Genomic DNA, 23,606 nt, shown 5'->3' with positions numbered 1-23,606 from the left:
CCAAAGACCTGGAAAGAGCATCAGCTAAGGTGCGAGTCCAGACAGACGGAACCCAGAGCCTCCGTCCTTCACCACTGGTCTACGATGCTTCCACAATGGAACCTGCCACTTTTCCCCATCTTCCCTGTTGCTCAAGCCAAAAACCTGGTTACACTTTACGTCGTTCTCCCAAATCCCCAAATCTTCAATCTCACTGTGCCAACCTTAGCTCGTTCTTACCTACATGACAGTCACCTAATTGCGCCGTGCTTTCCAAATCACAAGCTGATCATGTAATTCTCAAGTGATTTCTTTTCAGTGGTTTCTGCAATCCGAGCGGTGGTCCAAACTCCTCAACACGTGGTGGGCAAGGCCTTTCACCAACTAGCCCCGTTGTTCCCATTCAGCTGCATTTGTCACTTCTCTGTATAAACCGTATTCCATCCAAGCCAACCTCCTTGCAAGTCTTTAACTAAGCATAGTCCTAATCCCCTCAACATTGCAAATACTGCACTGCAAATTCATATTAGTACTTCAGATTTCAGCCCAATGACACCTTCCCTGACAACATTTAACGGTAAGTCTGTACTAATTAATACTTGCTTAGCGCTGTGTGTCAGATACCTAAATCCTTTACAAATTTCAATACTAATTTAGTCATGCCAACAACCCTATGAAATAACTGAAGCAAAGGAGTTAGCAGTTGCTGCCACTTTAGTGCATTTATAGAATTTATGTATTTCTCTTCTCGAATGAAATTCCTGGAGGGTAGCATTGTCCTCTTCATCTTGGTAGCAGCTCTGCCTGTGCAGCATTGGCACATAATTGGGAAAAAAGAGGCTCTCAATAAACATCCACGGACAAATGGCCAGAGCGGTGCCTCTAGGTTCTAACTGCGGACTCGGACACCCTTCCTGGCCACTGCCCTCGAATTTCCCCAGAGCCTGTGAGCAGCATAACAAACGTGTTTAGTGCCTATAGCAAAGTCCCACGGGAGCTTAAGGAACCTACAAGTGTTTATCAAACGGTTCTGCTGACGCATATACACCTCCTCGTATATTCTACCAAGCCTTTTCTGCAGCTGACTTAGGTTTTCAGCAATTTCCACGCACCTAACGGGCACTCACAAAATAGTTGGTCAACCGTCACGTTAAATATTACGTATAAGAACTCCCAATAAAGGAATGTGGAGCTTACTTTTCTCACTCAGAGAGTCGCTTTCTGTGGCCATTTGGACAAAATTTGAGTCTGGATCTTTACCACCTTGACTTTCCTCGAAGTGACAGAGCTCGCTGTGCGGGAAAACAAAACCACCGCGCAGCTGCTGCTGAGGCTGTCCGGGGGCATAATCAGCATCCTACTCACGGGTGTCCGAAGGGGCCGCGCCCCCTCCTCCCGAGTCCCAGCTGAGTCCCTGGCTCAAGGAGAGAGACTGCAGATTTCAGGTTTGCTCGGACCCGCCAAGTGCATTCCGTTCTGCTTTTACACGAATCCCAGGCGGGTGGGTCCGGGACAAGGAGGGATACCGGCGTCCCTCGGGTCACTCGGGTCCTGTGGGGAACCTTGGAGAGGGCGGAGACAGCCGGCGGGCAGCCTGACGAGGGTGCCCTTCGCAGAGTGAGTGGCGATTTCAGGAGGGCCGGGGCTAGTTGCGGAAGTCCACTCGGCCCGCCCTGCCACTTTGAAACGGGTGCCCGGACCGCTCCTTGGAGACGGTGACGCCGACTGCGTCATCACGCTAGCGTCAGCGCTTACGCCACCACGCTTCCTTACGCCCCCACGCTATTGGCTATTTGTCAAGAGGTGAGCGGGGGCTGGGAATGTAGACGGCAACCAGCTGAGCCAGCAAAGTGGCCGCGGGAAAGCTGGCGGTCCTGCGTCTTCGGGTGTCTGGACCCTGCTGCTTTTTTGTTTATTTGATTTTATAAAGAAACCCCCCAAAACGTAGACATGGGTAGGTCATTAAGTCCATGTTTTCAATTCCCTTGTACCTTTGGTACCCAGCCCTCCTGGACTGGGAGAACCCGTTCCCCAAAGTGGGTGGCTGGAAAGACTCTAGGGTTCTGAGACTGGGGGGACCCCGGACTGGCGTCTGTGGAGATGTCCACCAAGGCTGAACCTCAGGAGGATTTCTGAGTAAAGGCTTGGTAATCTCCAGAATCACCAAGTACCGTGGTGTCCTGCGTGTGTCTTTGGAGAAAGGAGACAGCTGTTATTTAAATATTTAACTGTGGGACAATGACGCGTGTAGTTAGAAGTCCTCCAAAGGTCCTGCAAATTCAGCAGTTGTTTCTTTAGAGATAACTTTGCTTCCATTAAAAAAAAAAAGGAAAGAGAAAAATTACATTTTTGCAAGAAAAGAATTAGGCAAAACTTTACTTTTATGGTTGGATTAGTACTCCCATTATTAAAATTTGACTTTGTTTGGATTTAAACCTTATCTTTCTTTTTCAAGTTACCATCGGAATAAATTTCAATGATAGCAATAAAAATGTTGTCCTGAAGCTAGCCACTAGTTTTAGTGCTTTTTACTAGATTGTGTTTTTATGGAAGTAGTTTCACTAAACAGACATGTCATAGATGTAGCTCAATTTAGCTTTCTTTTTAACAGTTGATTTCTGTTGTCTGGAAAAAGAAATGGAATGTGCAAGCTCCATGTCTTTGAAAAGTCAGTGTATGACTTTTTCTTCATGAACTTCTCCTTGACTCCCCAAGGACTTGCTTGTAACTTCTACATTTGAACCTGTATATTATCATACTGTGATTTAAATTGGCATTAAACAAGTAGTTATAAACTTGACACTACATTCACACTAAAAGTTGATAAGCTGTATTAGTGTTTGTGAAAGCAAAAAGCACTTCCTGGATACATTGAGTTCTGTATAGAAACAGAAGTCAGTAGTGTCTTGGGTGAAGGAGACACTAAATGAAGGGAAGTGGTTGGTGAGTGGCTGGAACTGCTAGGAGAGTTAAGACTGAACTAACCCGAACCATACTGTGTATTTCTAGAACACTTAAGTCATGTTTTATGATCTTAGTGGTCAGTCAATTCTCCTCTCTCATAGGCTAGTTTTCTATAAGATAACCACTTCAGTTCAAAAAGCACCAATACCCATTGGCACAAACTGAAATGAATTTATTGTATGAACTGACATGTAACAAGTAGAAAAATAAAGTAGATTTATTTAGAGATGGTAATTCAGTGGGGATTATGGACAGGATGAAAATATCTTTTATACTCATGTAACTGGGTTAAACATTACAAATGTTGGAAGAAAGCAAGTTTATAATCAATATATGATCAATATATGAATATTCTACATCTAACTTTAAAAAAATGAAACTGTAAAAAGGTGAAGTTTAGTCAAACTTTTACCCCTTCTGTTTTCATTCTATAATTTGTATGGAGCAATACAAAACTGCTCCATTATTGCAGAAAGGGGTCGAGATATAAAGCCATTAAAAAAATCCACCTTTTCTTTGCTACCAAATACAGCAGCTGTTATACCAACGGTTGGTATTAAGACAAAGAACACTTCAGGAGTTTGACTTCTCACTGCTGTTGAATTCACACATACACTCTTCAGTAAGCTGGACAGTTCGCTGCGGTTACCTGTAACTGCTTTCCCTGCTTAGGGACGTCTCTACGACCCTAACCACCCCACCTCCACCCCATAAGCAAAACTGGTGAAGATAAGGAATTCCCAGCTCTAGTAGATCTTTTTCAAGAGAAGTTGTGGCTTGTGTGGAGTTTGTATGATGGGCCTCTCGATGAAAGAAAGCTACTCTGTTTCGTATTTGTGCATTTCACTAAAATGGCAGCTTAAAGTTGTGTATCTGCTATTGTGATGCCAGCGCTCATGTTTTAAGTGAAAAAAAGAAATAACTTTGTTATGCCATGTATACAAGATTCCTGGGAAAGTAAAGAAAACCCCTTTTTATGCCTCACAGTGCTTGAAGGTACCTGACACTCAAGGGTGCACTTACTGTTGAGCTGCTTTTGTCTTATTCTAAACAGTTCCTTTGGAGGAAGGGAAAGATAACCGCTCCAGAACCATACAGTATTAATAATTTGAACAAAACAATATTTTTCTTTAAGCAAACCTGTATACTTTAATAATAAATAAACTTTTTTGAATACTGTGTGCCCAGCACTGTTCTAAATAATGTGCATATACAATACATACATTATTAGTTATACACACTATAATGTGTACATGCATATACATTATTAGTTATCATGTACATATTGTATACATTAGTATGTATGTATAATATATACATATATTAATATATACCCCAATTTAATCCTTACAAAAACCTTTTAAGGTAGGTGCTATTTTAAAATTCTTTGTTAGTAACTTGATGACAACCACCACTGGAAGGTGCCTGAGCTGGGATTTGAACCACTGCAATGTGGTCCCATCATCACGATCTTCCACCACTATGTCCGTGCCTCCTAGTAGAGTAATAGAACTTACAGCTGGGGTAATATTACTTATAGCTAGTATAACATAATTTCCAGGTTTGGCTTATATAGCCGATTAGCCTTTGGGTGCATTTAGTGAATTATCACTGTACATGTTCTATTTTAATCTTAGTAATTCACAGTTGATTTTCAAATTGTTGCATGAGATTTATATTGCTGAGTGACTCTTCTTTCTCCTAGAAAATCACTCATGCTTTGGTAGAATGATTAAAAGTCTTTTGATGTTCGCTGGAGGTCCTTCAACATTTTTCTTTCCTAGTAAAAATCAGAAATCTGCTTCAGCCCTCCAAGTCCCTCCCCAGACCACGTAGACCCTGGGCGGGGCCTAGGGCTGAGCCCTCTCCAGGGATCTCGCTGGAAGGAGGAGCCTGGTGGGCTGAGAAGAGCTTCCCGGTCTGTGTTCTCTTCTTGATATGCTTTCTTCCTTCTCATTTCTTGCCCCTTGGTCCGGGCTTGTTGTCAGCGTTTCCTCTGGTAACTTACTTCTCAGCCGCCGCCTCCTGCAGGCACGTTTCACTCCCTCTTTCTGCCAGACTTCCTTATTTCTCCTTTACTCTTTTAACCGAAGGGGCCAAGGGAGGCTTGGAGGATGGAAACTGGAAAATAATTTTTGTAGAAGACTAAAGACAATTTTGTAAATAAATGAATTTGGAAAATAAATGAATTTGTCCTTGCAAACACTGTTGAGAAAACACCTATTGTAGAACTTCCTTCTTTTAACCTTTGTGGATATTTTTTCTCTTAAGCTTTTCATACTCCAAGATTCTGCCTCCTTTCTCAACCTTCACTTCCTTTTAGAGATCTTTCCATAGTATGGGGGAAGCATGGAAATTAATTTAAAATTATTATTATTTTACTTTTTTGATGGAAGAGTAATTTGAGGGATAGCAGTTAAAAATGTGGGGAAAAGCAGTACTAAGAGTAAATATTCTTTTAATGTTTACTTTTAGGAGGAGTGCACCACAGGTTGTGGTTAATTCCACTTAGAGATAGAGATGACTGTCTGAAAGCTGGGAGTTGAAAATTTTCAGGTGGAAAGCCACTGAGGGGGATATGAGTGTCTTTAATATGTGAGCATTTTCATGGATATAAAGGTCGTATGGAGAATGAATCTACCAAAACTTCCTAGTTGCTGAGCTATATTTTGCCAGGATCAAGAATGGTCAAGCTCCAAGTTGGGAGACTAGCATATTCTCTCAGCATTTTGGCACCAGAATCAGATTTAATGAACATTTCTAATACTTTTGTTTATTCTTATTTCTTCCTATGTGCTATAAGAAGGTACTTACTAGTACCAAAAGTTGGGCTAGAGGTTTTACATTTATTTTTGAAGAAAGTATCTGCATATTTTAACTAAAGAAAATAAATTTATTATTAAGGTATTTTATTCCATGCAAGTCAGGACTAAATTCCACATCAATGTATATTTATATAGTTTTATCACTCACTGAGCTTATTTCAATATAAATGATTGAACTTAATCCTTTCCTTAAAATGCTAGTACTTGCAAGTGGGTTGCAATACCAGAATAACTTTTTAATTTTAGAGGTTATATATATTAACATTTATTAGCATGTATTGAAAATTAGGAAAAGCTACATACTTGGTTTTTTAAAGATTTTATTTATTTTTAGAGGGAAGGGAGGGAGAAAGAGAGGGAGAGAAACATCATGGTGTAGTTGCCTCTCATGTGTTCCCTACTGGGGACCTGGCCTGTGACCCAGGCATGTGTGCTGACTGGGAATCAAACCAGTGACCCCCTTGGTTTGCAGGTCAGCACTCAATCCACTGAGCCACACCAGCCAAGGTGGAAAAGCTGACATACTCTAGGAAAAGGTTTTCAGAGATGTTGGATTCATTTTGAGACACAGAGCTTATATATTTGGATCTCCCAGTGCTTGACACGTAGTTGGTATTCCATACACATTCACTGAAATAAATATATTCAAAAGTTAGCACTTTATAACTTGCAGTAAAAATAACATATGAAGTAAGGAAATGCCTTCAAAGACTTTAGATACATAGTCTGAAAATATCATTTCCTAATCAAGATTACCTTCTGAACAAGGAAGATATAAGGACCTAGTATAATTTGGCAAATCCACTATTACTAAAATAAAGCTTTCATTTCCTTGCAGATTCCTGAAATGACTTCATCTGGGAAAACATGGCTGACGTTGGTTCAGTTTCTTGGTTTTCCAGCCATGTGACCTTGAACAAGTCATTTTCCTCATTTGTACTGAAGATAATAATAGTTTATCTGCAAGTTTCTTGTGAAATTAAATTAGATAATGTTTACAAAATGCCCAATTCATAGTTTTCAACTAAATATAACTTTATAAGTACAATACTGTGTCCTTCCATTTCATCCTTGGAGAAACCATGTAAAGTGCAAATACTGCTTGTGTCACATGTACTTGGCCTTTTCAGTTTTTGGCAGTGTAAATGTTAAAGGACCACTTGCTTGGTTAAACCTTTTTCTCTAATTTAAAATAGAAAAAGGATATTCCATCATTTAAACTTTGAACTGGACTAAGAAAACCTATACCCTGAGGCCAAAGAAGGTAACATTAAAGTTTACTAACCTTTAAATGGTTGGGACCCCCTTTTCTCCCCTCAAAAGAAAAAAGTTTTTAGCCAAAAGAACAGATGTTAACAGCAGTGCTTTCGCTGACTTACAGAATTTTTTTTTATCAGATTGAATTTTATTATAAATATCTTGGTTCCCAGGGGGTCCATCGTTCAGACACCTGCACATTGGACAGTAAATGACAAAGGATGACATGTAAACTCATGGTGTTTATAGTTGTTAAGTACATGAAGGATTTCTGCAGGGGATTTAAATTACAGTTTTATAAAATAATTTTGGATCTAGACTTAAAGTCTCAAAACTTTTAGGAGTCCACTTCCTGTTTCACAGTGGAGCCCGGTATCCGCAGTGTGCCGTGACACAAATGACCTTGGGACTCGCAGAAACCCTGTTCCTGCCACTCTGCTGCCATCGGTCCCGCCTGCTGTTGGGCATGGAAATGTTCGTTTCCTTCCCGACTAAAGGAAACATGAGTATGTAGAGTTAAAGCGTGCATTTTCATATTTTTTCCTTAGAGTCTAAAATGGATTTTAGAGTCGACCACACGTGGGATGGTTTCCCAGTGGAGCACGAGCCCGTGTCCGTGGGGCTGGAGCCGGGGCACGGAGGACTGCTGCTGAAGGTCAGCGCCCCGTTATTCAACGATCCTCCGGCCCCTCTCGGAGAGCCCGGGAAGCCTTTCCGCAGACTGTGGGATTATGAAGGTGAGTGGAAGTACTGTACTTTATTGCAAACATAAATCTTTGTATAATAACCTCTCCCAGAGCTCTTACTCCGTCTTGCTTTAGGGAAGTGAGTGCTTCTGAGGAACTGACATGTGCAGTGGGAGGTATTTCCTACCCGTGTCTCATTCCAACGTTTTCACCGTTACCTGTGTGACTTCCACAGTGTCCCTAGGACAGTGGAAAAGGGCAGTCACAAACCCAGGCTTCTCAGTTGCTGCCGTGTGTCCTTCCTTTATGTCTGCCACCTGTTTTAAGGAGAGTTCCGCATTCCTGTTTTGTCTTTTAAGTATCTTCAGATTGCCCCGTTAGCCTTATAAACTTTCTTTATGGAAGTGTTGGGGTGTTTTACTTATGATAGAAGCACCATCAACTTCAACATGAAATGTAGTTTTTATTTTAACATACTGACGAGTGATCTCACGTATCAAATGAAGGTCCAAAGACACCATAAAAATTAGTTTCAGGATTGCCATCTGGTTCCTTTCCTATGTCTCGTAATTAAGCTACCAAATGATGCTGTTCCTTGGATCACAAACCGTGACTGCCCCTAAGATAAAGTTCACACCCTTCCCGTAGACTTTGAGGGGACTCGTGAATTGGGCTTTCGCATTCAGCCCAAAGCCCCCGCCTTCTAAAAGGCTGTGGTGTCACCGTCCATGCATATTCTCACTCGTGTATCTTTTCTCATGCTATTCTCCCGCCTCCAACACACATAGTTCAAGGTCTAAGTGAGGCTCCAGCTATTCAAAGAAACCTTTGCTGACTCTTCTAGTCCCTGTGAACATCTACTTTTTCTGTCCCATCTGTATAGCATGCATTTTGTCTGTTAACTTACCCTGTGTTAAACATACTTGGCTTTTACTGAGACAGAGCTTGCCTGAATCAGCTTCCCACTGGTGTACACTCCAATGTGACTTATCTACTCAGCAAGTCCCCCACTCAACTCATCCGCTTTTCTCATAAACCTGCTTCTTCCCCAATTGCCCAGTCTCAGTCAGTGGCCTTCTAGTACATCGAATCACCGAATGAAGAAATGACAGATTTTCCCAAGAGAGTCTCTCCCACTTGCCGTATTTGGGTTTATTAAGTCTCACCGGTTTCCCCTCCTAAATGGTTCTCTAGTTCAGGGCCCCTTCTTCATTCCCACTGTCTCTGCTGCAGGTCAGGCCTCCATCATCTTGTACCTCAGCGAGGGCAGAGCCTCCTAAGTAGTCATTTTGCTCTTAAGTCCACCCTTCCCTCTTGGAAGCCAGAGGGATCTTTCTAAAATAAAAATTTAAACTCGGCATTCCGCTACTTAAAAATCTTCTCAGGCTTCTGCTCCTCCCAGGATAACTTTTACTCTTCTTAACGTGATTTCTGTGTCAGATTTTTCATGACCTGGCTCCTCACCCACTCTGCAGCTTCACTTATTAATATATTGAGAGGTTTATTAATATATTATCTGCCAATTTTGTGATTGCTCTGCAGCCTACTTACCATATACAATATCATGGATATCTTTTCATGTCAAAAACATTTAACCGTGACTTTTGATTTTTAATGGCTACATTAAAGCCTACCGCATAGAATACATAAATTTTGTAACTTATGTACTAGCTTTCCTATATAATAGATTTATTTATATAATAGTCAACAACCCTACATAATAGGATATAATCACTTAGATAATTTCCAACTTTTTTGAGCAATACTTTGATGACCAGCATTATATTTGCTACTTCTTCTCATTGTCTGTTGCTTCCTTAGGGTACATTCTTAGAAGGTGACTGGCTCAGAGTCAGTGTGATGGTGTTGATTTCCTTACAGCCTCACCAGCAGTAGCCGTTATTCATCTTTTTAATTTATGGCCATCTCATGTGGGAAAATTTGATGATGATTTATTTCTAGGCAATGTGCATTTATTTTCTTTGTTCCTTTTCCTATTGGGGATAGAGCTATAATTAAAAATAATGAGTTAATTTATTTTGTACTCTAAAGGAATAAGAAATTAGTTATTGTTGAAGCAAAATTAAATTTCTCAATATATTGTATTTCTGTTTTCAAAAGTTGTGGAAGCATTTTTCTTGAATGACCTTACAGAACAATATTTAGAAGTTGAACTTTGCCCGTAAGTATGAAAAATTTTTTTCTAACTCATTACTACATAATTTGAACACATTTATTTGTGCTTATAAATCATGTTGTCATAGTAAAAACTCACTAATTCCAACAATGTAGAGGAAATGCTAATCTGAATTTTGCATATTTCTTATTTTCAAATAAATGTATAATTTAAAATATATGTTTAGGACAGGGTGGGGCAATTTTAGGTTTATAGTTGAGAGTATGCAAAACACAGTTTATTCTTGTATTATTATTTATTAATTATTATATTATTTTCCATATGAACAACTCTAAATCTAGTTTTTCCACATCCTATATGTATTATAAATGTTTGAAAGTATCATGTTGACATAATTTTTGTTTTGCTGATGTAGTTGGTTTTTGTTATAAATTAAAAAAATTCTTTTTTGCAAAATGAAAAATTATTATAAAACAAAAACTCATTATTTATTCTTTAAATTTGCATTATTATTTACTAGCTATTCAGAAAAAAGGAAACATAGAGATATAATGAAAACTACTTTATGAAAATGTTTCAGGGAATTTTTTTAATGGCTAGATTACACTTTAAATTTATGTATTCCATAAAAATGTATTCATGCATTTTTTTATTTATTCATCATTCATTTATTGAGTGTGTCACTCTGCATTCAGTATGAGTGATAAATCAGACATGGCTTTTCCTAGACATTTAAAGTTTTAAGCTTGGACTCTCTTTGCTCAAAGTTAACCATTCTCTGGGGAACCTTCTTTACCCGGTTGATAATTTTCATCCTGTAGATGTGAAAAAGTTAATTTATGCCCTCCTCTCATCTATATTATAGCAAATCTTAAATTAGTAAAATAACAATGGAATATTTTTTGTATTGTGATTATTCAGTTTAAATGATATTTAAGTGCCTCTCAGTATCAAATATCTAGTAGCCTTTGTCCCTTCAGAGTCTTGGGATTGAGTTAAATGAGATGATAGATACTTTCTTTTCCTTATTTTGGTTTTTCTGCTAACGCTAATGTGGAGAATCTAGCTGTTTGCAATTATACTTTTCAGAAGAATAACCTGTATCTTTGTGTGTCACCTTTCAACTAACATGCCAGCATTTTTTATTGAAAAGTATGATTCATTGTCCTAAGTTGTCACTTGACGTAAAAACATTTCACCTTTTAGGTGATTATTTTCACCATATAGGTGAGAAAGCTAAAGCAAATAGATTTATAACTTGTCTGCAAGACAGTAAAGAACTTGGATGGCCCTGGCTGGTGTGGCTCAGCAGATTGAGTATGGGCTTGCAAACCAAAGGGTCTCTGGTTCAATTCTCAGTCAGAGCACATGCCTGGGTTGTGGGCCAGGTCCCCAGTAGGGGGTGTGTGAGCGGCAACCACACATTGATGTTTCTGTCCGTCTTTTTCACCCTCCCTTCCCCTCTGTCTAAAAATAGAATAAATAAAATATTTAGAAAAAATGCTTGAATCTACTAGAATTCTAAAGTTTCATCCTTAGTTTTACTTTTATTAGATAAAAATATCAGTTTATTTTCATAAACTCTGAAACTGGTGCTTCTATTAGTACTGGATGAGTAGGATAATTAGATTCTCTTTTATTAAGATAAATAATAACCATTATGTACAAAATTAATAAATTCTAAAAGTAAAAAAAAATCCTCAGAGTAGTTTGGTTTCATATGTATCAGGACAGTCAGTAATCAAGAATCATGGTTTTGCTTCAGGCAATCAACTCCTGTAATAGTTAATTAATCTCTAGGAAAGTAATGTGAAGAATACTGTTGTTTTAATTTACAAGAACTTTTACTTCTCCTAGGCCGTTATTAAGCTTGCATAATAACAATAAAATGAAGCAGAGGAAAAGAATACTTGTTGTTCATTAGAATAGCTTGCTAAGAAAATCCTCTTTGAAAAGTTCACGAAAGGCTCTCTGTACAGAAATGTACAGATACAGTCTTTTCCAGAGACCGTACATTTGATTCATGGAATCACTCTGAAGTCTTTGACTCTTATTGGCCTGGCTAGTCTCCATCATGCTCTCTCGTTTGAGTTTCCTTTGAGAATTGCGTTTCTCTTGGAAAATGTGACATTGGTGCCCGATCTAATGATTGAAAGCAGGAGAAACACAAGAGGCAGACAAATGAAGTTTTAGACAATCTGTATTTTGTATTTTCTGTCCTCCTAATGAGCTTCGAGACAGTTTTTGTATAGAAAGAACCTTTAGCGAAGTTGTGGGAGTCAGACCTGGAAATTACTGCCAGCATCCCTTCGGGCCCTTTCACCTTCGAAACTGGTTTTATTATAATCTCCAAATAGCATGCTGTCCCCTCTGCTCCTTTTCACACTTTGCATCATCTAACCAACTGAAGCTTTTTACATAATTGTGTATTTAAAGAATATGAAAGCCATCTGAGCACGTGTAACTTTTGACTATAATTGTCTGGAAAAAGGTAAACTCAAAGATGTCATTTCTAAGTAACTGAACACACTGGCTCTTCCTCTAATTATCTAATGTTCGTATTGCATCTTTTTATTTTTTTTGCATCTTTTTAATTACTTGGAAATTTGGTTACAAATACACATGTTGCAAGTATGAAGGATAGTGAAGAAAATACTGCTTGTTTCTTTCAAACACTCATGAGGAATTTTAATTTTGACAGCCATGGACAGCATTTGGTGCTTCTATTATCTGGAAGAAGAAATGTGTGGAAAGTAAGTAAACAAAAATACAAGACAAAATTCTTTAATGTAGAAGATATATGTATATATAATATTTGGTATATTTGTTCAAAGTATCAATCTGAATTTACCTATTTCATATATTGTTTCCTAGCAAGAACTTGCTCTGTCATTCAAAGTGTCCAGAGGAGAGACCAGATGGGAGGGCAGAGCTTGTGTTCCTTGGAGTTATTTTCCACCAAATGTGACAAAATTCAATTCATTTGCAATTCATGGATCAAAAGATAAGAGAAGCTATGAAGCTCTTTACCCTGTGCCTCGGTGTGAACTGCAACCCGGACAAAAGCCTGACTTGTAAGTAGGAAAATGAATGAAGACGCGTTTGTTCCACCTGTGAGAGTTTTTGGAAATTAGTTCTTGGCGGGTGCGGGGCAGTGGTAGCGTTTTTGGTCAGAGGAGACTTGTATGTACAAGGCCTGGTAGGGTCCTGTGCGGCCTGATAGTCCTCAGTAAATACACGCGACAGACTGACTGTGGAAGGACTAGCCTCCCTCACTGCTGTAAGTACAGTGCCAACATTTCCATAGCAGTGCCAGAAAAATCTTGCGTAGTGCATATTGCAACAGCTGGTATAGAACTGTTGACGATTCATTTATGATCCCTTTCAAAGCTGAATGGCCAGAGGCATCCAGATTCTTGGTATAAACAAAGGGTTAATAAATTCTTTTTCTTGTTGCTTGAGAATGTGACCTTCAGTTAAGTCCCTAGCTCTCTTCCCTTGGTCACCTCATAAGGATAAAAATATCAACTAGGTTTCTAGGCAACATGGCTTGTGATAAAAATGACTCCCAATTGGTAAATTGTATCTGGACTGATGGTATTATGAGCAAACTGTAAATACGGATGCGTAGGTTTGGAGTTTCCTTTAACAGCCATGTTCCCATGTGGGGTCCCTGGAAGCTCTGTGGACTTGCCATAAGAGATATTGGCCCCATGGGGCAGCAGGCATGTGAGCCCAGGTGTCTCAGAAGAGCCCAACGTGAGACGTCCTAGTGGGCTTGCGTCATGGCAGACTGACTTCCCTGCCTTTTTGCCCCCAGGAAGTGCACTCCTCTGCTCCCTCTGCCTTCTCCTGCCTGTCTTACTTGCTCTTTATTTGGCCTTCATCTCTTCCAGCCTATTACTTTCTCCTGCCTGATATACTTTTCCCTCTGCTCTTCTTCCCAGTCCTGAACCTTTCTAACCAGCGTCTTCCTCCCCACTTTTCTCTTAACCTTCACTGGTGGTTCCTTAACCTCCTCATCTGGGATTGGCAGTCGTGGCTCAGTCTGGCCAGGTGGGCAAGCACAGGACTGGTGTCTAGATGCAAAAGACTCAGGGCCTCCTATCAAGGTGGCTTGTTTCTCTGCCTCTTCACCACCTAATACCTTCTTATTTTAGGCTCCTTAATGTGATGTTATGTTTGGCTTCTCAATTTATATGTTATTGCAGGCTCGTCCTAGGAAAAAGTATGGTTATGCCATCGGTCAGGGCAGAGCCAAGGAAGAGTGATTTCCTACAGAGCTGAGCTCCCCTGCAGCCCATTGGTGAAGCCTCTCTCTCCCTGCATTAAGCCCCAGTAGAAATCTCCATAATGGTTAAAAGGTGTTCCTGGGAAGAAAAGAATTAGGATTAACACCCTTTGCACCTCCTTTGCTTTGGCAAAGGAGTCTATCCTCTAATCAATGGAGCTTAAACTTTTTAAAAACGAATGTATGACTAATGTAAACTACATCAAAGTTTAAATAGAAAACATCTCTAAGAATGTAATATGATTTAAGGCCAGGTGGAATGAGTCAGGTTTTGAGGGCCGATTCTTATTTCTGCCCTCCACTGCGAGGGAACTAGCTGTAGAATTTCAAGGAGAGTGCTTTGGGGTGGGGGTACATGTTTCCAGAGCTGAACGTTTGAGAGCCCGAGCGAGAAAGTTCTACATACAGGCTACGTCTCCCTTTGGTACTCTTCACGTAGAGTGTTGTCCCGTCGCAGATGTGACAGCATGAATAGCCCTTCAGAACAATGATTTCACAGAAGTGCGGTCCGTTTCAATTCCCACCTTCTTTTCCTTTACATTTAGCCATCGTCTGGAATACTTCAAGCCTTTCAGTTTTAACACACTGCTTGGAGAAGAATGGAAGCAACCAGAATCTGACCTGTGGCTAACAGAGAAACCTGATTTATAGGAGTATAGTAGATGACCACATCAATCACTTCTGTATTCCTTTTAAGGTAAATCAATAGCAAGCATAATCTCAAGATGCTGTGAAAACATTTCAACAATAAATATTTTGATAAAGGTCATTGACAGTATAGTATCTCTCTGGAAAATGGTGTATAAATTAACAAGAAAATGGAAAGTGTGTCGATGATTGTATCTGCAAAGTTAACATTTTTCTCCGAGTTGTTTAGCCAGGAGCCCTCGTGTGAGTGAGTTCTGTCCTCTGCTTTGTATCACCCTTACCCCAGGTGTCCCTGACTCTGCCACTCAACTCATTTCTCTCCCCTTCCGTGAACCTCAGCCAGCCCGAGACAGGAACATCTTATGGCATATTCTTGAATGCCATGTAATATATATTAATTCCTTACTCTGAATCCTTTGTTCATTCTGGAAATGAGTAGAAAACAGTTACCTATTTCAGTTCAACAGGAAATCCACACCTGTTAACCCATCATTAAGGTACATGTGTTATTTAATGAGCTGTTTTTCCTGTCTTATGACTATTTTTACTCTGTAGAAGGAATGAAATTTGGGTAGCAGCTTCTGCTTTTATTATAAAGAAATGCCATTTCCTTAATGCTATTAAACAATGTCTGGGACGTACTCATTTTTTTGCAAACAGCAAATAGCCTGGTGTACAATTTTCAAATTTTCAGTTGTATTTCAGAGCTCGAAGCCATCTAGTAGGTTATGTATGAACCTGTCCACCTAACCAGGTGCTTCTCCAGCACTCTTAACTCAGAGGATAACAGTTTTGCACAAACACCTTTGTTACTGGTACAGATACCCAGGTACCTACCCAAGATATACTTTCAACTCTTCTATATTAATAGAACTTTAACTTTTAAGGGCTCTTGTTAAAAACTGCATTTTCCCCAGATTCCTTTGCAGATAGAAATGGCTGTATAAATCAGTTCATGTCAATGAGATATAAGCACTATTTATAGTGTGTGGTGGGACTCCAAGAAAAGATGCTGTAAAGATGGAAGACACAGCCGCCATACACCTTTTGTCCTGTGCCTTCCCCCTTCCTTTTTCCTGAATTGCAGAGTGAATTCCTCAGGTAACACACTAGTGACAGTGGTCAGTGAGGAGCCACCTGAGGGAGAGCTGAGTGGAAAGACAAAGGAGCCTGGGTCCCAAACAGCACAGGAGAGGGGCAGTCTGCCTGGACTGCCCACCCACACCGGGGAGAAGGGAGCACTAATTTGTTTCCCCAGAGTGATCTGTAGATTCAGTGCAATACCAATAAAAATCCTAGAAGGTTTTTTGGGAATGGAAATTAACATGCTGATTCAATGGTAATGGGAAAAATATAATAAAAATATGTAAAAAAATGGAAAAGACTTTAGCCAAAACACTTTTGAAAAAGAATAAAGTTGGAGGACTTGTACTGCCCGAATCAAGACTGTTACTAAGCTTCAACGGAGGAGACAGTATGCCCTCGGCATAAATTTAGACAAATAAGTTGTATTTTGGTGGAACAGAATAAGGAAATAGAAAGAGAACTATATGGAATAAGTTGACTTTGACAAGGGAACCAAGGTATTGAAAAGGGAAAGGATAGTCCTTTCAACAGGTGGTGTGGGAGTAACTGGAAAAACATAAACCAATATGAACCTTGACGTCTATCTAATGTCCTACAGAAGAATGGACCTAACTGTGATTGGTGAAATAAAAAATTTCAGGAGCAAGTCTTAACAATCTGAAGGAGACAAATTCTAAATTTCAAATAGAACATAAAAAGCACTCACTGAAACAGAAAGAAAATAAGTTGGACTTCATCAAAATTAAAAGATTTTCCTTATCAAAAGCCTTCAGTGAATATGTGGAAAAGGAAGTCCCAGAGTGGGTACAATATCCAACATACAGAGTATCTGACAGAGGACCATGACTGAGAATGTATATGAAGAACTGAAAATCGGTAACAGTGAGACAAACCAGGAACTGCTTTTTGCTCTTAGGGAGCAAAAGAACAGGCACTTGGCAGAAGATGGTACACAAGAGGCCAATAAATACATGGAAAGGGTCCAACCCCACTTATCATCAAAGAAATGTGAATTAAAACCACAGCAAGGTATCACTGAAGGACTGAAATCACAAAATACCCGCAATGGCTAACTGGCTGAACTTGGGGGAAAAAAAACCACTGAGACTGTCAGCTACTGATGGGGATGTGTAGTAACCAGAATTCCCCTACACTGTGGGTAGGGATGTAAAATGGTAGGACCACTCGGAAACGACTTGGCAATCTCTAGTTAAGTTAAATACATACCTACCCTATGGTTTAGCATTTCATTCTTAGATATACACTCAAGAGAAATGAATGTTCATAGCAGGTTTATTCATAACAGCACCAAACTGTAAACAATCAAATTTCCATCCGCAGGAGAATGGATAATCTCATACAGCAGACAGTGGAATACTTCCCACATAAAGAATGGCTTATTAATATGTGCAACAACCTAGATGAATCTCAAAAGCATTATGCTGAGAAAAATAAACCGGACACAGCATACTGTATAATTATTTTTATATGAAGACCGATGATAGGCAAACCAGCCTATCCTGAGTCAGAACCACACCTGCTCAGGGGAGGGGCGGGGATTCCAAGACCCGGAAAGGGGCAGCAGGGAGTTTCCTGGGGTGGTTGAGTGTCTGTGTTTTGATCTGGATGATGCTATGTATCAACACACACTTGTCAGCGTTCCGTAAGCTGTATATATTTTAAGATGTGTGATTTTACTACATGTAAAGTTTACCTTAATAAATACTGTTATAAAATAAGCTATAAATAAAATGCTGTTCACTTCATATTTATGCTGTTCCATTGAATAATAGTTAGTGCTGGTTAAATGTGACTTATCAACTAACTTTTTTCATTTATTAAGTATCTGCTTTATCTGAAAAGAGAGCTGGTGTAAGATAAATGCTTCCTTTCCAAGAAAAACAAAATGAGAAGTACTCTAGTCACATACCATGGCAGCTGTGTTAGGCATCTTTGATTAAGTTCAGAAATTATTTTTAAAATTGGCAATAGTAACTAATTTGATATGGTAACCACCTACCAGTTTTGGATAGGAAATGCATACTTAAAATCATCTAGAATGGTTATTTATAAGTTACCTGAGAAATGATTTTCTACATGCATGTAAAACCATCAGTACAAAAAATGAGATAAATTTCAGAAATATCCTGATTTTAGAACTGAATCTATTGCTGTGAATCATAGGTTCAGATATAAATCATAACTATTTGTAACATGGGGAAAAAGTAAAGCTCAAATACCCTAGATCACAGTCACAACCATACAAAACATCTAATTGGGACGTTTTGTATGAGCTTTCTAAAACATATTATGTATTTTTAAAATCTGTTAGATGTTTTTAAAGCATCTTTTGACTTTCTTTCATCTAGATAAAGAGATGTTCCTTCTTTCAATTCCAAGCGAGCAAAAACACATTACATAAACATTTTCTTTTGAAAGGAACATGCAGTTTAGCCACAGCATTTTGGAAAATATGTCCATTAATAAGATACAAACAGTGCGCCCTGTAGAAACGTAATATTTGAAAGTGGGTGTTTGTAATAGTTGTCCCCAAAATGTGTTTCAACTCCAGGACCGTGAAAGGACAGTCATTCCTTTGTTTAACAGCATGAGCACGTTTCCTCCCGGTGTTCGACTCGCTCACCAGTGTCGTGCAGGTTCTCTCTTCTCACCACCGGAATAGATAACACGGTGTGTGTGCACTCGTGTGCTTTTTCCTGTCCCCTCATCCCCAACCCCATGCCAGTAAAGTCTCAATCCAGAGAAAAATGTTTCCTTTTAGCTCTAAAATACTTTTTGACATTAAAAAAATTCGCTGCGGAAATTTTTTTTCTCATCTTCCTCTTAAAAAAAAATGTTAGAGGCCCTGGCTAGTGTAGCTCAGTGGAGCATGGACCTGCAAACCAAAGGGTCGCTGGTTTGATTCCCAGTCAGGACACGTGCATGGGTTGCAGGCCAGGTCCCCAGTGGGGGGCACATGAGGCAACCACAACTGTCAGGTCCCCAGTAGGCAACCACACATTGATGTTTCTCTCCCTCTCTTTCTTTTTTCCTTTTCCTATCTCTGAAAATAAATAAATAAAATCTTTAAAAAATGTTAGACATTTGGGACAGACAATAATGAATATAATTAGTCTGATTCTTAAAAAGCAAAAGGGTGGCAAATGGATGAAGCCATTACAATAAGCCCTCAAAGCCCAAGGATCATCTCTGCTTTCTCATTTGATTCTCAGTCGGGTTTTATACATTGGTTTTATCCCATGGTGCGTTAGAAAGCTCTTGTGGCTCACCCCAGGTCTTCTCAACCCTTTACTCCGGCAACCAGGTTCACTCCGTGCACTGACAGCACCTTGCCTGGCTGTGCTGGATGCCCCCTGCTCCCTGCCGGGCTTCACTGCTGCCTCAACTGTGTGGACCACCCTCAGGAACCCACTCAGCCATTCTCGCTCATCAGCTTCCCTGGATGTGTGACAGACTCTTGACCCAGAAGGACAGGAGTCAGTGGATACATACTCCGCTCTTTTGTTCCTTGGATGGACAATTCTGAGGTCCCTTCCCCATCGCTCCTCAGAGGGTCCCTAGAGGGATCACACCCCCATTGCCTATCACAGTGGCCAACTAATAGCACACCTTATTTTACCTCTTCCTCATGGTTCCTGACTCCTGTTTGGAATGATTCAGCCAAAAATCAACCTACTGTGAGCCCTCATCCCAGGTTGTTACCTGATTCTACAAATAAAAATAATATGGAAGGAAAAAGGTGCTCATAAGCCCTTCACTTTTATGGGTATATACAGTCTCAGAGAAGATGGGATTGTTTAAACCACTCCTTATTAATAAGCCACTTGCAAAGACAGACACATTTTATTTCCCCAGGCTCCTCTTGGGCATCATTTATTGCAGCAATGTCACTGTCATTGAAGCAGGTGGACTTTGGTTGGACTGGTGGTTAATCTGAATGCCAGTCTCTTAGTATTTGTCATGAGTAGGGAATGAATCAGACTGCAGTACAAGATGAGAGGAAGAAAACCTGGGCTGCCTCTTCGAATAAATGCTTTTCCTAACTCGGTTTTTGTGAAAGATCGAAAGTCAAGCTTTAGAAGATAGGACAACTTTGGCAACCAAACTTCACACTCTTGAGTAACTTGCAGTAACTATAATAGCTTTTTATCTCTGTTTGTTAGAAACTGAAGTAATTTAGCAGTAATTTATTCTAAATGATTTTATAGTCTACTTGTGCAGAGAACCTAAAGGTTGTGAATGTCCGCCTCCCTCTCCTTAATATTTTGTTTGCAACAGTGACAATACATCTTTTTTTTTCCTTTCTGAGAAGACTGTTTTCTTTTGAAAGTAATGAAGTGGGATGATTTATATCAGTGACCTTTTGAGCTGCAGGTTGCAAACCTATTAGGAAGTGGATTATGGAATCTATATAGTGTCCTGTATTTTCTGTCCATTATATCTAGAAGCTTGATTATAGTCGGGTTCAATTTTTGGTAAGAGTATCTTATAGATGGTGTTGTATTCTTCTATCAGGAGATGTATAATGTGGTCGTCTCCTTTTTGTAATGTTAGAAGCTGTTGATGAGCATTGACTAAATCCATGAATTCATTAGGGCTTGCAATGTGTCAATAATCCAGTTTTTCCTTCTGTATTTCTTAGCTGGAATACTTGTATAAAAATGATTCCAATTCAACTATTTTGATAACAAGAATCACTGTTTTTACAGGAAAAATGCTGATTCTTTTATTTAGCAGCTTTCTGAATAATTGGTTTTCTAGCAATCTCCAAGGATGGCCAATGAGATTTTTAGAAGTATCTTTATGAACTCATTGATTTAAAAAGACTTTATGTGTATCAGTCAATCCATTGCATTTTTCTCATTGATGGTCAAAGTGCTCCATCCTTGGCCAAAGGGATTCTCTTTAAGTAAGTTAGCTCCTAAAGCATTTAACTTGACCTTACTTGTCTTTCATAGCTTATTTGCTTTCTGAATGACAGGGTGTTCTAGGCTTATCTAGAATATTGTCCATTCTAGACAGAGCTAGCCAGTTTTCCTGTAAGTCTTGGTTTCTCTCAGTGACAAGTGATATTTAGAGACCACTGTTTGGACACTAGGAATGCCCATTACTAATGAGCTGGGTACGTGTCTTATAGTCCTTTTAAACAGAAAACACATCGTGATTTCATATTGACACTTCCTACTTATTTTCATCATCTTACTCTCTTTCCCTTCTAACATGACCTAAATTGGTGTTTATTGATTTCAACATAATTTCTCCTTTGCTTTTCCCCAGAATACACATGCAGACTGAATAAAAAACACCATCAACAATAATATGATTACTGAACAGAGTTTAAAGGACATGCCATTTTTGTTTTTGTAATTCTTTTTGACTTTGAAGTGTACCCCACGAAGGACATATAACTGTATTCCTGTGTTCAAGCCTTTCTCTTGAATATAGTTTCTGTCTGTGTATTATGCCACCAGACGCAATACACAATAAGAATCATTGGTTTCATTCCCCTTTCACTTCTTGGGATTTTGAAAAATTTAAGATAATTTTAAATGTGAAGTTCCAAATTCAAGCCTACAAATCAAGATATACTTGGGAGAAGGCTGGCCTCCATTCTGGTTTCCTGTAACATATTATCTATCTTCCCTATAGATTATCATTAACAAGATTTATAGTTTATGTGTCAATTTTTTAATGTAAGCAATATGTACAGGGTGGGGCAAAAGTAGGCGTATAGGTGTGTGTGAAACACAGAGTTTATTCTTTTATAGTTCTGTCTTGTAATTATTGTATTGTTTTCCATACAAACAACTGTAAACCTGCTTTTGCCCCACCCTGTGTAAACAGTTATGCGCTCTTCCATCTTAGATAGAAACATTGGCACACTAGATCTAACAGAAAGAATTTCACTGTCACATTAAACTTTCATGAATGTAGGATCTTGTTTAGATTTACTAATAATTTTAAGGATACAAAACAATCAAAAGTGGCCCTGACTGGTGTAGCTCAGTGGATTGAGCGCGGGCCTGCAAACCACACGATCGCAGTTTGATTCCCAGTCAGGGCACATGCCTGGGTTGCAGGCCAGTTCCCAGCAGGGAACACACAAAGAGCAACCATACATTGATATTTCTCTCCCTCTCTCCTTCCCTTCCCCTCTAAAGATAAATAAATAAATAATAAAACAAACAAACAAACAAACAAAGAAAACAATCAAAAGGCTGAGGCACTAGTCCATCCTTCATGGTCCCCAGTCCTCCTTTCTGCGCGGGACCACCCCTCCGGTTTAGAGCAGTAACGTGGCCTGTCAGTGAGGTTCGGGTGATGTCACATAGCAAGAGTGGGGGTTTAAGTCATGAGATGTCTCCATTTTTTATTTAGATTGGCCATTGGCTTACATGAGGCTTTTTCCCAAGGGTCATGTCTTATAAATCCATAGCTTCTAGGGATGATTTTGCTACGAGAATTCCATAGATAAGAACAGTCCTGCCAGTGAAGATCTTTAGCTTCAGTCACTCAGTTATCAGCATATTTCCGAGAAGATTAGACTGGGACACCTGCCTGGTTTTTCTCCCCCAGAGGGTGTTTCCTTGGTAGTTGGAGACATGTCACAGAGCAGTAGCTTTAATTCCTCTCTCCCCTGGCCCACCTCCTGACTTTAGTCAACATCTTTGCCACATATGAGGTGTCTTTTTTATTATTTCTTTCACACATTTCTTTGATATTTATACAAAACAGTATTAACTCCATTGACCACCAGGTTTTGCACCTTTTATGGTGGAGTAAGAATTTGCTCTATAAAATACCTAAAATGCTTTAGAGGTCTTTTACTATTTTTTTTTTGCTGACTCAGTTACTCTTTTCCTCCTTTATTCACAGTTATTTGAAACATTTCATAGTGTGTTGATGGAAGCATTTACCTTGAATATATATTTTTTCTAAGCCAAATCTACTGTCTTCTCTAGCCAATCATGTTTTATAAGTATTATATCTATTGGAATGTGGGGGCGACTTTCCTCACAAGTCCCCTGGTGTGCCATGGATGAGAGTAAACATGACTGAGATATAATCTGTTTGGGAAGGAGAGGTGGCCAGTTTCCCAGAGGAAAAAGGCCTTAAGCAGTGGCCAGTTTCTCAGGGAAAAAAGGCATTGAGCCCCTTTCTCCAAGGGCTTTTATTGGGTTGTAATACACAGGAATACAGGGCGGCAAGGATCAAACAGTAAACATTTCAAAGAAATCTAAGGGCTTAGTCTGAGTCAGAGTCTGTCAGGAACAGAGTTTTAGGGTTTCCTGCTCAAACCCTTAACATATGAATGAAAGCACTCTTAGCAGAGCAGATTTCACAGGTTTATCAGGAAGTCTTTGTGATGTGGGATTTTCCCCCAGGACACACTCTAGCAGGGCAAGGAGCTGCACCCCTCCCCATCAGGTATTCAGGCTTAAGGGGATTAGAGCCAGGAAGCACTTCTTCCAGGGGACATGGGGACTAGGGCTTTGTCAAAGCTGGTGGGGGGGTGTGTGGCAAGAGTCCATTGCTCTTTGTTGCAGCCCCCCGAGTCCTTCCATATTGGCCTCCCAAGTGGTCGTCTCTGGTCTAGGTTGTCCCTCCTCTGAGGGGTCTTACCTGTCAAGGACTTCCAACCATGCTTTGCGGGCAGGGAGGAAACTGAGGCAGCATTTGCTACCAGAGACAAGCTTTGTCTCCTGCGGCTC

The 23,606-nt window shown here is 39.7% G+C and overlaps 2 protein-coding genes across 5 annotated transcripts in view; one reads left to right on the top strand and one right to left on the bottom strand.

Annotated features, from left to right (window-relative positions):
* The window catches only part of SCLT1 (sodium channel and clathrin linker 1), a 96,612-nt gene extending 94,920 nt beyond the window's left edge, over positions 1 to 1,692 (bottom strand). For both annotated transcript variants that reach the window (XM_037058522.1, XM_037058523.1), the window contains exon 1: positions 1,177 to 1,692. In XM_037058522.1, coding sequence (XP_036914417.1) covers positions 1,177 to 1,210 — 34 coding nt within the window. In that variant the 5' untranslated portion in view covers positions 1,211 to 1,692. The remainder of the gene's footprint in view (positions 1 to 1,176) is intronic.
* A 104-nt stretch (positions 1,693 to 1,796) lies between these two features.
* On the top strand, positions 1,797 to 16,959 carry CUNH4orf33 (chromosome unknown C4orf33 homolog). Of its 3 annotated transcripts, XM_037058519.1 has the most exons (7): positions 1,797 to 1,933; positions 7,574 to 7,762; positions 9,833 to 9,893; positions 12,550 to 12,601; positions 12,723 to 12,922; positions 14,685 to 14,836; positions 15,074 to 16,959. In XM_037058519.1, the coding sequence occupies exons 1-6, from the start codon at positions 1,930 to 1,932 to the stop codon at positions 14,788 to 14,790; spliced, it is 612 nt and encodes a 203-aa protein (XP_036914414.1). In that variant the 5' UTR covers positions 1,797 to 1,929; the 3' UTR covers positions 14,791 to 14,836; positions 15,074 to 16,959. The 3 variants fall into 3 exon arrangements, with proteins under 3 accessions (XP_036914414.1, XP_036914413.1, XP_036914415.1); XM_037058518.1 differs by having other exon boundaries at positions 1,798 to 1,933; positions 14,685 to 16,959; XM_037058520.1 differs by lacking the exon at positions 1,797 to 1,933 and adding an exon at positions 4,788 to 4,861 and having other exon boundaries at positions 14,685 to 16,959.
* The last annotated feature ends 6,647 nt before the right edge of the window (positions 16,960 to 23,606 follow it).

The sequence above is a fragment of the Sturnira hondurensis genome, unplaced genomic scaffold (genome assembly GCF_014824575.4).
Source record: "Sturnira hondurensis isolate 20B ecotype Veracruz unplaced genomic scaffold, ASM1482457v3 Scaffold0010128, whole genome shotgun sequence".
In the NCBI taxonomy this organism is placed as follows: Eukaryota; Metazoa; Chordata; class Mammalia; order Chiroptera; family Phyllostomidae; genus Sturnira; species Sturnira hondurensis.
This window is presented reverse-complemented; position numbering and strand designations above follow the sequence as displayed.

Coding starts and splice junctions, on each gene's coding strand:
- CUNH4orf33 (XM_037058519.1), top strand. Junction 12,602..12,722: donor GAAGAAGAAATGTGTGGAAA/GTAAGTAAACAA, acceptor ATTGTTTCCTAG/CAAGAACTTGCTCTGTCATT. Junction 12,923..14,684: donor CCCGGACAAAAGCCTGACTT/GTAAGTAGGAAA, acceptor CTTTACATTTAG/CCATCGTCTGGAATACTTCA.